At 63.4% G+C, this 15,807-nt stretch overlaps 1 protein-coding gene across 2 annotated transcripts in view; it reads right to left on the bottom strand.

The window, feature by feature from the left end:
* Positions 1-859: 859 nt before the first annotated feature.
* Positions 860-15,807, bottom strand: part of WNT7B (Wnt family member 7B) — a 31,034-nt gene continuing 16,086 nt past the window's right edge. For both annotated transcript variants that reach the window (XM_040991598.1, XM_040991590.1), the window contains exons 2-4: positions 12,604-12,830; positions 5,412-5,683; positions 860-1,341 (exon numbers count right to left, since the gene is read on the bottom strand). In XM_040991598.1, coding sequence (XP_040847532.1) covers positions 862-1,341; positions 5,412-5,683; positions 12,604-12,830 — 979 coding nt within the window. In that variant the 3' untranslated portion in view covers positions 860-861. The remainder of the gene's footprint in view (positions 1,342-5,411; positions 5,684-12,603; positions 12,831-15,807) is intronic.

A 15,807-nucleotide genomic window follows, 5' to 3' on the forward strand; every position in this document is an offset into this window, starting at 1 on the left:
GGGTCGCCAAGGGCCCAGGTCCTGGCGTGGAGCAGGATGCAGGTCCCTCCCTGGCCACTGTCCCCAGCCCCTGCTGGTAGTCAGGTGAAGTGGAGGCGGGGAATGTGGTGTGACAGGGTCAGGGAGGGGGTGAAGCATGCTGGGACCCTCACCAGGGGCCATTTTGACATATAAGATGTGACTTTCCAAGGAAGGGACTCTGGGGTCAGCTTCCATGCAGACCCCTGCCCAGCTCACTTGCAGGGCCCCCAGGGTGGGGCTGTGGAGCACCGGTCCAGGCTGCGTATCCTGCTTGGATGCTCGGAAAACATAAATAACTCACTGTCATCTGTCCACACTGCAGATTTGGCCCGGTGTGGCCAGGGCCTGGTGTGTCCAAGGGCTGGCGTGGCCAGGGGCCGGCGTGGCCAGAGCCTGGTGTGGCCAGGGGCCGGCGTGGTCAGGGCCTGGTGTGGCCAAGGCCTGGTGTGGCCAGGGGCTAGCGTGGTCAGGGCCTGGTGTGGCCAGGGGCCGGCGTGGTCAGGGCCTGGTGTGGCCAGGGGCTAGCGTGGCCAGGGGCCAGCGAGGCCAGAGCCTGGTGTGGCCAGGGGCCGGTGTGGCCAGGGGCCGGCGTGGCCAGGGTCCAGCGGGTGAGGGGGCCTCACAGTCTTGCCTCTCATTCTACTCTCGGGAACCCTTGGGCAACTATGAGGGTCGCACTCCCCAAGACACAGGAAGGAACCTGCTTGGGCTTCATGTGTGCCCAGGAGAGGAGGTGGAAGGGGTAGAGGGGTGCCAGTAGGTTGGGGAAGAGGCTGTGGGCGCGGGCCGGGGCCCCGCTGCCCCCGTCCCGCAGTCTACCCCAGACCCTCGTGGCCGCCCTCACTTGCAGGTGAACACCTCGGTGCGCTCACTGCAGGTGTTGCACTTGACGAAGCAGCACCAGTGGAACTTGCAGTTGCACTGCCAGACCCTGGTGTACTGGTGAGTGTTGTAGCCGCGGCCGCAGCACATGGTGTCACAGCCGTCGGCGCCAGGCGAGGTACGGTTGCACAGGCGGCCCTGCGTGCCGACGCTACCAGTGGCCACATCCTCCTCGCAGTAGTTGGGAGACTTCTCGATGTACACCAGGTCCGTCTCCATGGGCTTCTGGTAGCTGCGCAGCTGCTTCACACGCAGGAAGGTGGGCTGCCGCAGGCGGCTGGCACGCACCACCTCCACCTGCACGGCCGCGTTGTACTTCTCCTTCAGCAGGTGGCCCACCTCGCGGAACTTGGGCAGCGTGGTCCAGCACGTCTTGGTGGTGCATGAGCCCGACACACCGTGGCACTTACACTCCAGCTTCATGCGGTCTTCTAGCACCTGTGGGCAACAACAGAGCTGCCCTGAGCGGGTCACGGCGGGCAGGGCCTCTGCGTCTGGCCTAGCCACACAGGCCTTGCCCTCTGTCCCCACTCTGAGCCCCAGGTTCCAGGGTCACTCAACAGGAGGCAGGTGCATTGCAACTCCCATGCCCCTCCCCCCGGGTGCCCATCCCCCATGTCAGGCAGGGGTGGAGGTCCAGCCCTGCTCCTTACTCCAGCTGCCTGCTGGTGGGCACCCTAGGAGGCAACCGATGCGGGCTCAGGTCATGGCCATCCAGAGGTGGCTCTGGCCTGGCACTGGGCGGAGAGATGTGGGGGAATCTTTCTGTGAGTCTGTCTCCATCACCTGCTTTTCAAACCAGTTCATGAAATAAGACACAGACTGCTGGAACGGGTGTCTCCTGCAGTCCTCAGGACTCAGCGGAGCTTGTCGAGGGGGTCTGCCTTGCCCTCCGCAGCAGGTGCACACAGCGGGACACGGAGGCCCGGGCAGGGCAGGAAGGGAGGCCTTGCATCCCCCACTGCTCCTGCTGCCCCGCCTGGCATGGGCCCCGGCAAGCAGTGGGAGACTCACAGACAGCTGGGGCACTAGAGCCAGGTGCTTGGCGGGGATGGGGGCGAGGGCACACATGGCTCAGCAAGGCCTGGCGGGGACGCCCCTAGGAGGCTCCACCGAGGCCCTCCATGGGTGCAGCTGTGTGCTGTCCTTGGGCCTCCCTCCGCAGCCCCGGAAGGCTGATTCCCAGAGCCAGCCCTGACCCCAGGTACTCATTTACCCGGATCGAAAGCGCCTGCCAGCCGGGTCTGATTAAAGATAGGAAATCATTAGCTGTGGCCCCACGGCACCAGCAGGGGCCATTTGTCAGCTGTCGGGGCGCCGCCAGCCTCGCCTTAGGGCGACTGAGCCACCCTCTGCCCCCCAGAGGGTGGGCAGGCCGTGGGGCACCTGCTGTGGGCCCCAGCTCTGTCCCAGACAAGAACTCCCCCAGCAAATGCACAAACAAATGAGCGAGGGAAGGTGTGGAAGAACAAGAGGAAACAGCCGGTGCCCTGGTGCCTGCCATGGGCACGGGAGTCCCTGGGTCTCAGAGGGGAGCCCTGGCCTCACGGGCCAGTAGGGAAGCAGGGAGAAGGTGGTGCTGGGGGCACCTGCAGGGGACTTCCTGGAGCAGGTGGGGCCTGTGTTGGGCGTGGCTAGATGACGGGAGCCCGAGTGTGAGCCAGGCACTGGAGCTGGGCCACACGGGAGGACAGGAAGTCGGCCCAAGGTGGGGCTGGCTGGGCTGGAGCTAGGGGCGCAGGGGGAGGCCGGTGCCACCCCCACCCCGGGAACGGGCTAGAGGAGGATTCCCAGCAGGCATTGCAGGACTGGGCGTCTGGGCTGAGGGGCATCCGGCTGGGGGGGCGGGGCTGGGCCAGGGTGGCCCCCAGGAAAAGGCTCCCACGGACCTCCTCTCCGCCCCGCACACGGTCATCTTTGCGTGGCCCTGCTGGCCCCAGAGGCTGTCTCCTTCTAGCTTGGAAGTTCTGTATTGGTCACACTGCCTGCCCAATGCCCTGTCTTACCGGGCACTGTCCCGGGCACTGTAGAGTCCCCAACCGAGTGCTCACCTCCTGCCCTCCAGACTGCTAATCGGGCTGGGGCGTCCCTGCCACAGGCACCTCCTCGCAGCTCTGCTACGCCCTCCTGAGCGCCTGCCTCCGCTGGCCCCTATCTCTCCGTCAGCATCAAGGCCTGGCCGACCCCACGCAGCCAAGCCGGGGCAGAACGAGGGGCCACATCCTCGCTTGGCTGGGTCCCTGAGCCAGCGCCTGTGCGGGGCGTGCAGCACTCTGCACTGGGGCCACCTCTGTACCTGTGGCGCCAGGCAGAACCTCAGGGCAACAAGACCAGCCCTGCCCACCCTGAAATCACCCATCGGGGCTGAGGGAGGGCTCCGCCTGTGTATACAGGGGGCAGTGCCGTCCCCCTGAGAACTGGCTGGGCCCATGCCGGTCCATGCTCTGGGCACCAAGTGCCCCTGGGGAGTCAGGTCAAGGTTATGCCAGATCCTAGCAAACGTCGAGCTCCTGGCCTTGCTGCCCCCTCTCTCCCGAGCTCCTCCAGACAGCTACTGCTGCAGGGCTGGTCCCACCGCTGCCCCATACCCCCAGCAGGGTCAAGCCACTGTCTCCTGTCCATCTGGCCAGGCGTCGCCTCCCTCCCCACCCCATGGGACAGCAGAGTGGCCACTGGCCCTAGCAGGTCACTTGCACCTGCATTACCTCAGCGGACGCTGTGTGAGCGCAGGCCTGAGTGTGTGCACTGGGGGACATAAGCATAGGGGCAGCAGCTGAGCAGGTCCCAGGGTAGCCAAACGGCCATGGCTGTGTCCACCCACCAGCGGGAACCACATCAGGAACAGGCTCCATGCACCTGCTTATAGTCAGACATCTGTGGTCACAAGTGACATCAGCAGAGACCAGGGAAAGGGGCCGTGGGAGGACTCGGGCTGAGCCAGGCCAGAGCCTGGGAGCCGCAGAGGCCAGAACTGCCGGCCCTCCCCCAGCCAGCGCCCGGCAAAGGAGGAGGCTCCAGCAGGTGTACCCCAAACCCCTCACAGGGCGGACTGCCCGGCAATAGCAGCGTTCTCCCTGGCAGACTCGCCTCACCAGACAGCTTGGTCCTCAGGGATGGGGCACCGTCCTGGCCACAACAACCACTCAGTCCCCGACCCTGTGAGGACCTGGTGCTGCTGAGGGAAGACCACCACCACCACCACCAGGCTGGGGTCTCTCCCAAAGCAGGCTGGAGAATGTGGGGTGACGCCAGAGGTGCAGATGGGGAGCCCAAGGCCCTGCAGGGGTGGGAGGGGCTGGGCCTTGCGGGCAGCGGGGAGAACGCCGTGGGAGCCCCACTGTGCGCACGTGGGAGCCCCACTGTGCGCACGTGGGAGCCCAGAGGCAAGGCAGAGGGGTCAGTGTCACTGTGGCCTGGAAGCCTGAAGTCAGCCTGGCCATTAGGGCTTTTCCATGCTGCCCGCTCAGCCTGGCTGCCTCACTGCCCTGCGCACCAGGAACCTAGCCTGGTTCCTGCCTGGATGGTCCGTCCACACCAGGCCACCATTAGGCATCCTCCTTGGAGCGGTGACTGCAGCTCGGGGCTGTCTGAGCAGCTCTGCCATCCCCCTAGGCCTCAGCTTTCCTCATCCGTACGATGGGTGAAGCAGGTCCTTCCACTGAGGCTGAGGGGAGGTGTGCGAAGGTGCCTGCTCAGAACTCACCTCCTGGGAGGCTCAGCCTCACCTCCTGATCCAGGGAGCCATCTGGATGTCCTTGGGTGCATGGGCCTGCCCACTGCACCAGGCCCCTTTCAGACACAGTCCGGGGCCTGGAGACAGCTGCCCCGGGGTCCTCTCAGGCTGGCTCCCACTCGCCCCTGCTCTTCCTAGCTCCAGTACGTCCTTCAGGGCTCCCTCCTGTGGCCCCCAGGCTCCCACTGCCCCGTGGGCAGCCCCGAAGACCTCACGCAGGCGCCACCCGCCGGGCCCATGTTGTCTGCCGACTCCTGCCCTGTGGCCAGCCTGGCACCTGGCACAAGGAAAGGGCAGCCGGACTCTGCCAAGGCCTGTGGAACAGAGGTTCTTCTTCAACTCCTCTTCCCCTGAGGCCCTGGCTGCAGCCACCAGGGGCCAGGGAGGTAGGCCCGCGAGGCGTTCCACTCCACCGGCCGCCCTATCTCACGCCATCTTGCCGCCTGGCTCCTCGCAGCCAGTATGTAGGCCTTATCTCCCCACGGGGCTGGTGGCTGGGCTGGCTGTGACTTCTTCCCCAGTGTGGCCCTGCCTGGCCCACCCCCTCTCCCCCACTCAAGCGTGAAGATAGCTACTCCTAGGGGGCCCTGGCTCCCAGTTTCTGCCTGCTAGGACAGCCTCGTCCCTGGGTTCCTCCAGGGGCCCTGAACCGAGGCTGCCTGCTACAGGGGTTCCCAGCCTGGCCTGGCCCAGCCCGGACATTGCACCCTCCAGAGCCTCAGGGCTCACGTCTCCGCAATGGGGCAGTAGCACACACCTCCCGGAGCCCCCTCACCTTCCGGCCCGCCTCGTTGTTGTGTAGGTTCATGAGGCGCCGTGCGTTCTTCTTGATCTCGCGGGCGTCCACGAAGCGCCGGGAGAAGTCGATGCCATAGCGCACGTCGGCCGAGCAGCCGCCCCACTTCCAGCCCTCGGCTTGCTTGTAGTAACCCTGCTTCTCTCGGTCGCAGCCGCAGTTACTCAGGTTGCCCTGGCTGCAGGCGGCCGTGACGGCGTGGGCCACGCCAGCCGCTGTGATGGCATAGGTGAAGGCGGCCTCGCGACTCCCTGCGGGGAGAGCAGGGGAGCGCAGTGAGGGCCCCAGCAGCTCCGAGCTTCCCACAGATGGAGCCCGCCTGGCAGGGCTGCCCCATGGCAGGTGTACGCAGTGAGCCTCCCACCAGCAGCTACCCGGCTCATCACCTTGTTCCCAAGAGCCTCAGCTGGAGGAGAGCTGGGTGCTGGGAGAGGCCGGGGGAGGGGTCCACACCACGTCTCCCTCCCCTCTGCCGGCCTTACAGAGGGAACAGGGGCCCAGGCAGGTACGGGGTGCTGGGAGGAGCTCACAAGTTCACCCAGGCCCCTGGTGGCCACCTCCCTGACCCTCATTCCAGGTTGCCAGGCCCTGTCTCTTCCCCTGATGCCCCAGCCTGGCTCAGGACCCCTGAACTGCCCGGGATGCAGGCACCAGACTTCCTTCGCCGAGCCACCAGCCAGGCCACACTCTCCACCCTGCGCCCTCACTGGCTCCCGGAACGGAGTTGGGAGAGCAAGTCTCGGCCCTGTCTCTCCTCTCCTGCCCCGGAACTGAAACTTGGGCCTTCTGGATGCAGCCCACATCCCTGTGGACTTGCTGGTCTTTGGGGTTGGCCCCAGTCCTAAAGACTGTACAAAATTTGGCTCCAGTGCCTCCTCCTCCAGGCAGCCTTCCCAGATTCCTAGCCAGGAGAGGACCCAGTTGATCCATCTGCCTCCATCCCAGCTCATTGCACAGTCCACCTTAAGCCAGGATCTCCTGAAGCCACGTGCATCCCTACCCTAATGCCTACCTCTTGGCTGCCTCCCAGCTTGCCCATGGCTGGGCCTGTGCTGTCCCCATGTCCCTGGCACCTGACAGTGTGCAGGCCCTGGGCATTGCCAGCCAACACTGCCCAGAGGAGCAGGAGCCTGGCAGAACGAGCACGCATCCTGGCCAGAGGTCCCAGCTGCTGTCCACTCCGCTGGAGGCTGAGGATAACACACAGGTTCAAGTCAGGCCTATCCCAGGGGCAGCCACTGGGCACCAACCGCATGGGCAGCCCTGTGCTGGGCACAAGAGCAGGTGAGAGCAGGGTCCCTCTTAGCTAACACTGCCCCACCCAGGTAGGGACCAGCTGAGGCCACCCACCTTGGGCGCCCAGGAGCTGTGGGGAGCTCTCTGTTGTCACAGGAGGGGCAGCAGTTGTCTTGGGGAAGTGGTGAGGAGGCATAGGACATCCCAGGGTCTGAGGCAGCTCAGAACTGCCCCCTTCGAACACCCAGCAGTGCCAGGCCTTGCCCAGTCTCCCCTCTGGAGGCCTATACCTTGCACTGCACCAGGAAGCACTGGCCCCAGCTTTGGGGGGCACCCTGCCAGCTCCGGGGTCTGCACTCTGCTGCCATGTGCCACGTGGCTCACTGAGGCACCTGCAGGAGCCCAGATGGACAAGGACAGGCACGAGGAATCTGGGACTCAGCCCCCCAGCCTGGGTCTGGCTCATGTGTGAGAGGCTGTAGGGGTGTGTGTGTGTGTGTGTGAGGCTGTAGGTGTGTGTGTGTGGCTGTAGGTGTGTGTGTGTGAGGCTGTAGGGGTGTGTGTGTGGCTGTAGTTGTGTGTGTGTGGCTGTAGTTGTGTGTGTGTGGCTGTAGGTGTGTGTGTGTGAGGCTGTATGTGTGTGTGGCTGTAGGTGTGTGTGAGGCTGTAGGGGTGTGTGTGTGTGTGAGGCTATAGGGGTGTGTGTGGCTGTAGGTGTGTGTGTGGCTGTAGGTGTGTGTGTGTGAAGTAGGTGTGTGTGTGAAGTAGGTGTGTGTGTGAGGCTGTAGTTGTGTGTGTGTGAGGCTGTAGGTGTGTGTGTGAGGTTGTAGGTCTGTGTCTGTGAGGTTGTAGGGGTGTGTGTGTGTGGCTGTAGGGGTGTGTGTGTGAGGCTGTAGGTGTGTGTGTGTGTGAGGCTGTAGGTGTGTGTGTGTGTGAGGCTATAGGTGTGTGTGTGTGAGGCTGTAGTTGTGTGTGTGTATGGCTGTAGGTGTGTGTGTGTGAGGCTGTAGGTGTGTGTGTGAGGTTGTAGGTCTGTGTCTGTGAGGTTGTAGGGGTGTGTGTGTGTGTGGCTGTAGGTGTGTGTGCGGCTGTAGGTGTGTGTGTGAGGTTGTAGGTGTGTGTGTGTGAAGTAGGTGTGTCTGTGAGGTTGTAGGGGTGTGTGTGTGTATGTGCGGCTACAAGTCTGTGTGTCTGAGTGTGTGAGATTTAGGTCTGTGTGAAGGTGCAGCTGAGCACTATGGGTGCGTGTGGGTGTGCAGTGTATGCATCTTGCCCTCTGCCTGGCATGCATCTGCCCAGCCTTCCTGGCTTCCCTGGGTGCCCTGGTGCCCAGGTCCCTTGGCAGCGCCCGGCCCCGCCTGCCGGCTGAGTCAGTGTCTCCCCACCAAGCTCCTCCTGCTGTTGTCGTAAACAGAACACGGGGAGCAGCCACACCAGGTCCCAACACGCCAGCCGCCCGCGCAACCAGGCCTTTGTTCCCACCCAGGGCGGCCCTCCCAGGGGTCGTGCCCCCACTGGGCAGCAACAGTGCCAGGTCCTTTCAGAGCCACCGCTACTGCCCTGAGCCACGGCCTCCCTCCTGGACTCTTGCACCAGGACTGCAGCCTGTGTGTGGTGGCCAAGCTGCCTCATCCCTGGGCCTCTGAGCCTCTGCGCCCCCTTGGGTGCGGAGGGGGTTGGAACAACCATTCTCGGCAGGCTGGCCTCCCGGGGTGTGGGCCTCGGAACCCGAGCAGGCTCCTTCCTGGCACTGGGCCTGGCCCCCGGAGCCTGGGTCTCGCCTACCTAGTGCTCTGTGCCCTTTGCTGGAGTGGGCAGCTAGGTACGGCCTAAGGGGAGGCCCTCCTGCCCCCCAGTTCTGGTGCAGGTGGGTACACTGAGCCACCAAGGACACGAGGCTATACACAGGGTCACACAGCAGGAACTGGGCCACTGGCCTCCCCCACACACAGGTCCTTTTTCCATCAGCATTCCGGACAAGTCCCAGACCACCCTGGAGTGGAAGGCCTTTCTGATTCTGGCCCTCAAGGCTGTACTTGTCCTAGGGCCCTGGCTGCTGGAGCCTGGGACGCGCATGTACAGTGGTGGGGTAGGTGATCACACCAGACAGACCCCAGGGGTGCGGCTGGCACGAGGCTGGAGCCCCCAACAAGCGGTGTTTCCCAGTTTGGCTCCAGTCGATATGTTCCGGGCCCCAGGCCTGGCATACAGCGGGCGCTCAACGCAGGCAGCTTAAAGGGCCACAGGGGCTGACACGTAACGTCTGTCTTCGGTCAGAGGATCGGTGATTGCCCTATGCCACACAGGAGAAGCTGGGTCCAGAGGTGCCCTCTGCCCTGACCCAGCCATGTGGTGCACCTGCCAGCCCCTGTGAGAGCTGCAGCACCCAGGAGCCCTGGTAAATATAGGGGTCGGCCAACGTTTCCAGAAGGCCAGGAAGAAAGGTGATTCGGCAGGGTGAGCGTGTCTGCATGCTTTCCACAGCCTGCAGCAGGCTCTCAGGGCACCACACTCCCCTTGCATGGGCAGCTCCATGCCCAGAGCTCACCTGTGGCCACCAGCGTGGGCCTCACGGCCCTCGGCCCTCAGCTGGGCTTGCTCTACCAGCTGGGTGGGGTGGACAACCCGCAGTACCTGGGCCACCCTCTCTTGCCTCCCCACACCCCTTAGACCACAGCGCCTCATGTGGCATCTGCTATGGCCCCCCTGCATGTGACAAGGGGCTCCCACAAACCCAGCCCCGTGCCAAGCTCACAACCACGCTCGGCGCCACTGTCCCCCAGGCAACTCACATGAGCAGATTAGGGGAGGCCCTTATGCCTGGTCATGTCTGAGGTTGGCACATGATGGGTGGGGCACAGCGTCCTCTGGCAGCTGGGGGGTGTTAGCAGGGAAGCATGGGGGCGGGGAGGCCCCCATGCACACAGGATTCGGCTCAGGGGCAGGGCACAGTGGCTGGGGGTGCATGGGGAGGGCCCCATCTCTGCCCCCTCCCCTCAGCCCGCTCCTAAAAAACCCCTGTGGCTTCCAGCTCCCGGGGCCTGGTGCCTGCCTGCTGTGGCCGCACCTGCAGGCTGGCCTGGGTCGCCGTGGCTCTCCCAGGTCACCAATCTGGTGACACACTCCCCGTTTTGCTCCCCAGGGCCCAAGTCTCCAACAGACTGTCCTGGATACCAGGGGCCCCTACTCTGGCTCTGCTGCCTCCCCCAGCCCCCAAGCCCTCCTGGGGGTCCCACTCCCACTCAAGCCTGCTGCCAGTCACCAGAAGAAAGGAGGGGCCTGGGCCACTAGCCCTGCCCCATTGCTGCAGAAACAGGGCTGGGTGGGGACTCCAGAGGCTGCCAGGCACAGGGAGGGGAGGGAGGCCACGGCAGTGGAGGAGGGAGGCCAGAGCTGGCACCGACCCACCCCTCAGACGGAGCTGAGCAGCTGGCACCCATCGGGCCCTGGGGCGAGGCCAGCATGGATCAACTACCCAACAGGGGGTATTGGGTGGCCTAGGCCTGGGAGCACGCAACAAATACAGTGGGTACTGCAGGAGCTGGGCATGGGGCAAGGGTAGGGGTGTCCTCAGAGTACACCCTGAGACGTAGCCAAGGTTGCTGGCAGGGACCACCCAGAGCAGTCCCCTCTTGGGCCCCTTGGCCTCTGCCACGGCTTTCATGGCTGCTCCCAGCTTCTGTCCTGTGTGCGGGACCCCTAGGTCGCAGTCCCACTTCCTGCTGCAGCCACCCCTGGGCAGAGCCAAGAGCCTACACAGACCGCTTGTGACGCATACACTGCCAGCTGAGCTCAGCCTGCCAGGCCTGCAGCCAGCTGTACCAATCTGGTGCTGGGCCTTGTCGGGGCAGCCAGATCCACCACCCCAGGCCAGCATGGCGTACAGGGAGAGCCTGGAGGAGACCCACTCTGCTGGGGTGTGGGTAGCTGGGGGGAGAAGAGAGAGAGAGATGGCCCCAGGAGAGGAGCTGCAGGAGGGAGGGGCTCCCAGGAGCCAAGGCTGGAGGCACAGAGGGGCCACGTGTGGCAAGAGCTCTGCTTTCTAGCAGAATGAAGGGGAACGCGAGAGGGGGCAGCCAGGCGAAGGTGTCCACACTGGGGGAGTAGGGAGCTACTGCAGGTTCGGGAGGGAGGGACTGACGTGTCAGTAAAGGGCACTGGAGGAGACGTGGCTGAAGGCAAGGACCAGAGAAGCAGGCCTAGCGGTGGCCACAGGGTGGGAACGGATCCCACGCTCCTGCCCTGACCATGGTCCGGGAGAGAGGTGCAGGCACAGCCGAATTAAGCAGCTAGAGAGTACCGAGCTGCAGCGGTGCGGGACAACTCCCCACCCCCGCAGCTGTGATGCCATGGAGGAGGCGGGGCCAAGGACATGTACAGGGCCTGGAAGCACAAACGGAGGAGGGGCAGTCATTCCTGGGAGGACAAGAAGTGGCAGATGGGAGGAAAGCCAGGAGATGCAGCCAGCAAGTGTGGACAGCTGGACCCAAGCCTCTGCCTCCGGCCTGCTCATCCCAATGGGTTGAGCTATCCAGGTGGGCTTCCTGCAGGCGGGGTCTCAGACTAGAGAAAGGGCAGAGGGGCAGGGAAGAAACTGGACCCCAGGGGCCCTGGCTGTGGCTTAATCCTCCAGGAAAAAAGTCACCTCCCCCCGCCCCCCCCCCCGCACCCGGTCCTCCCTCCCCTGTGAGTGGAACCACAGACCCACCCACTGCAGCCCAGCAAAGACACTAAGGAAGAATACAGAATGACCATTGTGGGCAGGTGGCCATGGGGCTCCCTCCACCTGGGGCCTGGCCGCAGGGAGATGCTGGGTGGCCACGGGGACCCTTGCCCCACGTGTCGTGTGGTCTCCAGCACTCAACCGTCTGCGAGCAGGCTGTCACCCTCTGCACCCCCCACCTTCCAGCACTAGCCCTGGGCTCTCGGAGAGGGGAGCTCCCAGCTGCCTCAGAGCCTGACGCCTCGGGGCTGGGGGCCAAGTAGGCAGGTGGGCACCTGGGATGACATACCCCACACCGCGGCGGGCGGGAGTGTCCGCACCGCCCTGCCCGACGGGCACCTGGATCGTGGCAGCTGCACTTGGGTGGCAGGGCCTCAGGGAGAGGGCGGTGCCACCCTCCTGGCTGCGCCAGGTGCCACCCACGGCTGCTTACCGCAAAGCGGCCCCTAGGGCTTCCCCAGTGCCACCCCCAGCCCCATGCCAGCATTCCAGGCCCTGCAGAGCCTGGGCCAGCCTGGGCCCCAGCAGTGGGGCTGTTCAGCAGGCCAGGCTCATATGTACTCCGGGATGAGAACACGCCGTGCCTGGGGCTGGACATCCTGCAGGCTTGCTGCTGGGCACCACTGCCCCACACTGTCCCTCACAATGGGGTGCAGGGCTGGAAGCCCACTGTGCGCCCCCAGGCATGTTCATAGGGAACCTACTATCTGACGTACCAGGAGAGGCTCAGGAGCCCCAACACCACATTCACACATCATGGGGACCTGCTCTCAGCCAGGGATGAGACCTGACCCCACAGTGGTCTGGCAGGGCTCAAATCCAGAGCAGACCCCCAACACGGCCTCAGTCTCCTCAGCTGGGCAGTGAGGAGGGGTCCCTGGGACAGCATAGCCAGCAAGGTCCCCATGCCTTGAGTGACTCTCTCCCACTCTCTCCCTGACCACCAGAACACCCACCTGCCAGGCTGCCAGCCTGCGGCCTCATGTCCCCAAAGCCCAGGCTGCCTCCGCTCAGCAATGAGGCATGACCACAGGCAACCAGTGGATGACCTGGGCCCTAGGCCCCCCGCCCTGATGCCAGGCCATGCTAGCCCAGAAGCCACATCAGCTGGGAGGCCATGCCAGCCTAGTAGAGGCCACGTCGACTGAGAGGCCACGCTGGTCCAGAGGTCATGCCAGCCGGGAGGCCACGCTGGTCTGGAGGCACCCTTACCTACTCGGAGCTCCTGCCCAAAGACAGTCTTCTCGCCCAGGGCCGAGCAGTTCCAGCGCCCAAAGCGGAACTGGTACTGGCACTCGTTGATGCCCATCTGTGCCCCCTCCCCGATGACGATGATGGCGTCCGGCCTGCTCTGGCAGATGGCACGCTGCCGCGGGGCCAAGCCAGGAATCTTGTTGCAGATGATGTTGGCTCCCAAGGCCACCACGGATGACAGCGCTCTGCAAAGCGAGACAGAGACAGTGGCATGAGGCCAAGCGGGCAGCGGGCACCCCTCCCCAGCCTCTCAGGGACCAAGCAAACCGCTGGGGAAGCCATGCCTGCCTGTCCGGGACCTTGGAAGCAGACACACAGAGCTTTGGGACCAGGAGTCCCGGGCGGCTAGGGCTCCTCCTGCCTGCCCCCTCCCACGGCCCCCCGATGCCCCAGGAGCAAGCTGCCTGTGGGGAGCCAGGCCCACGGGCTGTATTCCGCTTCTCCATGAAGTGAATGCAGGAAGCACCTGCCTTGCCCCCCAGCACCACTGCATGGCACCGACAAGCACCACGAGAAAGACTGCCCACAGCGGCCACTGCTGGAGTCAGTCCCTCCTTCTTCCTTTTCTTTTTTAAGATTCATTTTTGTTTGAAAGGCAGATTGGGTTTATGGAGAGAAGGAGAAACAGACGATCTTCCATCCCCTGGTTCACTCCCCACGTGGATGCAATGGCTAGAGCTGATCCAATCAGAAACCAGGAGCCAGAAGCTTCCTCTAGGTCTCCCACATGGGTGCAGGGTCCCAAGGCTCTGGGCCGTCCTTTACTGCTTTCCCAGGCCACAAGCAGGGAGCTGGACTGGAAGTGGGAGAGCCAGGACACGAACCAGTGCCCAAATGGGATACCGGCACTTATAGACAAAGGATTGGTGTGTTAAGTCACCATGCCAGCTGACGGGGACAATGCTTTTGGTTCCTGTCCCCCAGGGGCCTCTTGGGCAGCAGCAGGTTGCCCTGCCGGGTGCTGGACAGCAGGTGCTCCCGTGTAACACCCCCAGCCCCCGGCAGGCGGCCGCACCTGTCACATTCACTCTGGCCAGGATTTCAGCTTTGCTTTTTCAGTCAAGTTTGAAATTTGCCCACAAACATCAGCCAAGTCCTGTGAGTTCAGGCCCACGTGCAGGCCCACAGACGAAGCCACACACCAACAGGCAGCCCACCGCTTCCCTACTTCTGTCCCCACCCCAGCCCTGCTTCCTGCCCCACTCGCGGCTAGTACCCCTCAGAAGGTGGCTTCAGTCTTGCGTCCCGAGTTGGTCCCCATCCTGGTTCAGGCTGGACAACAGCCCAGCACCTGCCTATGTCTGGCTTTGCTTATCTCCTCGCTGCTGGCAGACACCCGGATGCTGTGCACCTGTTGGCTCTTGTGCAACCTGAACATGCAGGGACACGTTTTGCTTCAGTTCCCGTTTTCCATCTCAGGCACACACCTAGGAACGGAATTGCCAAGTCCAATGGGAATCTTCTGGGTTCTCTGGGCACTGGCCATCTGTTTCCCACGGTGGCTGGCGAGCATGCAGGGAGGGCAGCAAACCGGAGGGAGGATGTGGCCAGGCTCCCACCCACCTGGGGACCTGCATCCACTCCCAAATAACACTCAGTGTGGGGAGACCACCAGGGAACCCTGGCTCCGGGCACCCCCACTTCCCCTTCTGCCTCCTTTGCTCTCAGCCTGCCAACCCAACTTGGGAGAAACTGGTCAGTGTTTTTCCAGGGCAGCTGAGCACCCAAAGCCAGCTGGAAAGTCCCCACGCGGCCAAGCCCGCAGCACGTGCTGCAGCCAGGGCGCCTGCCCGACACTCAATCCCCAGCCCGCCCACCGCCCCACCCGCTAATCTGGCTGGGACCCCCCTGGGTCTCCCACGGGCACAATGGGCAGAAAAGCCCTGGGCTGGGGTGAAGGAAGCCCGTGTGTGAGGGTGGGGCCGGGACTGGGCTGGAATCTGGGGAATTCAGAACCGAGTAATTGTAGCTCCTGGAAACCGAGCCTGGGAACTGGGGGGACGGGCGGCCTCCGCTGGCCACCATGCCACCACACTGCCTACCCCAGATGCCTGCTGCAGGCCCTGCCCACCAAGTCCCCCGCTGCCCCTGCTGGAAGCAGGGCTCAAGACAGAGCCCAGGCCAGGAGCAGATTACGGGCTAGCTTGTCCCACCCACCCACCCCACCAGTACCCAGTCTGACCGTATAGCCCCTGCTCAGGACCACCCATAGCTCTCCCTGCCCTGGAGACCCTACAAGTTCCTCTGCCTACAACTGGGAGGGAGCAACGGGCAGGGGCAACTTCTGGACAGGGCTGCATCCTGGCATCCCCCTGTGTCGGAATAAATCAGATTCAAGAATTCCATCTGGGGCCAGCGCTGTGGTGCAGCGGATTAAGCTGTGGTCAAGGGTGCCAGTATTCCATATGGGCACCAGTTTGTGTTCCGGCTGTTCCATTTCTGACTCAGTTCCCTGCTAATGTGTCTGGGAAAGCAGCAGAGGATGGCCCGAGTGCTTGGGCACCTGCACCCACATGGGAGACCCATACGGAACTCCTGGCTTCTGGTTTTGGCCTGGCCCAACTCTGGCTCTTACAGCCATTTGGGGAGCAAATCAGAGAATCTCTCTGTCTCATCTTTTCTCTTTGTAACTCCAACTTTAAAATAAGTAAGAGAGAATTGCATCTGAGGGCCTGGCGGCGTGGCCTAGCGGCTAAAGGCCTCACCCTGAACGCACCAGGATCCCATATGGGCGCCAGTTCCAATCCCGGCAGCTCCACTTCCCATCCAGCTCCCTGCTTGTGGCCTGGGAAAGCACCAGAGGACGGCCCAAAGCCTTGGGACCCTGCACCCGTGTGGGAGACCTGGAAGAAGCTCCTGGCTCCTGGCTTTGGATCAGCGTAGCACCGACCGTTGCGACCACTTGGGGAGTGAATCATTGGATGGAAGATCTTCCTCTCTGTCTATCCTCCTCTCTGTATATCTGACTTTGCAATAAAAATAAATAAATCTTTTTTAAAAAAAAACTGTTCAAAAAAAAAAAAGAATTGCATCTGAAAGAAGTACAACTCAACAGAAAAATGCCAAGTTTCTCATGAAGATGCACGCACTGGCCACGGGCACAGGGGTGGAGTCACATTTCACTGAGACTTTGGGAAAGGCAAAGGGAAGCCAGGGCACCCC

The sequence above is a fragment of the Ochotona curzoniae genome, unplaced genomic scaffold, assembly GCF_017591425.1.
Source record: "Ochotona curzoniae isolate NIBS_2020 unplaced genomic scaffold, NIBS_Ocur_1.0 contig_1014, whole genome shotgun sequence".
In the NCBI taxonomy this organism is placed as follows: Eukaryota; Metazoa; Chordata; class Mammalia; order Lagomorpha; family Ochotonidae; genus Ochotona; species Ochotona curzoniae.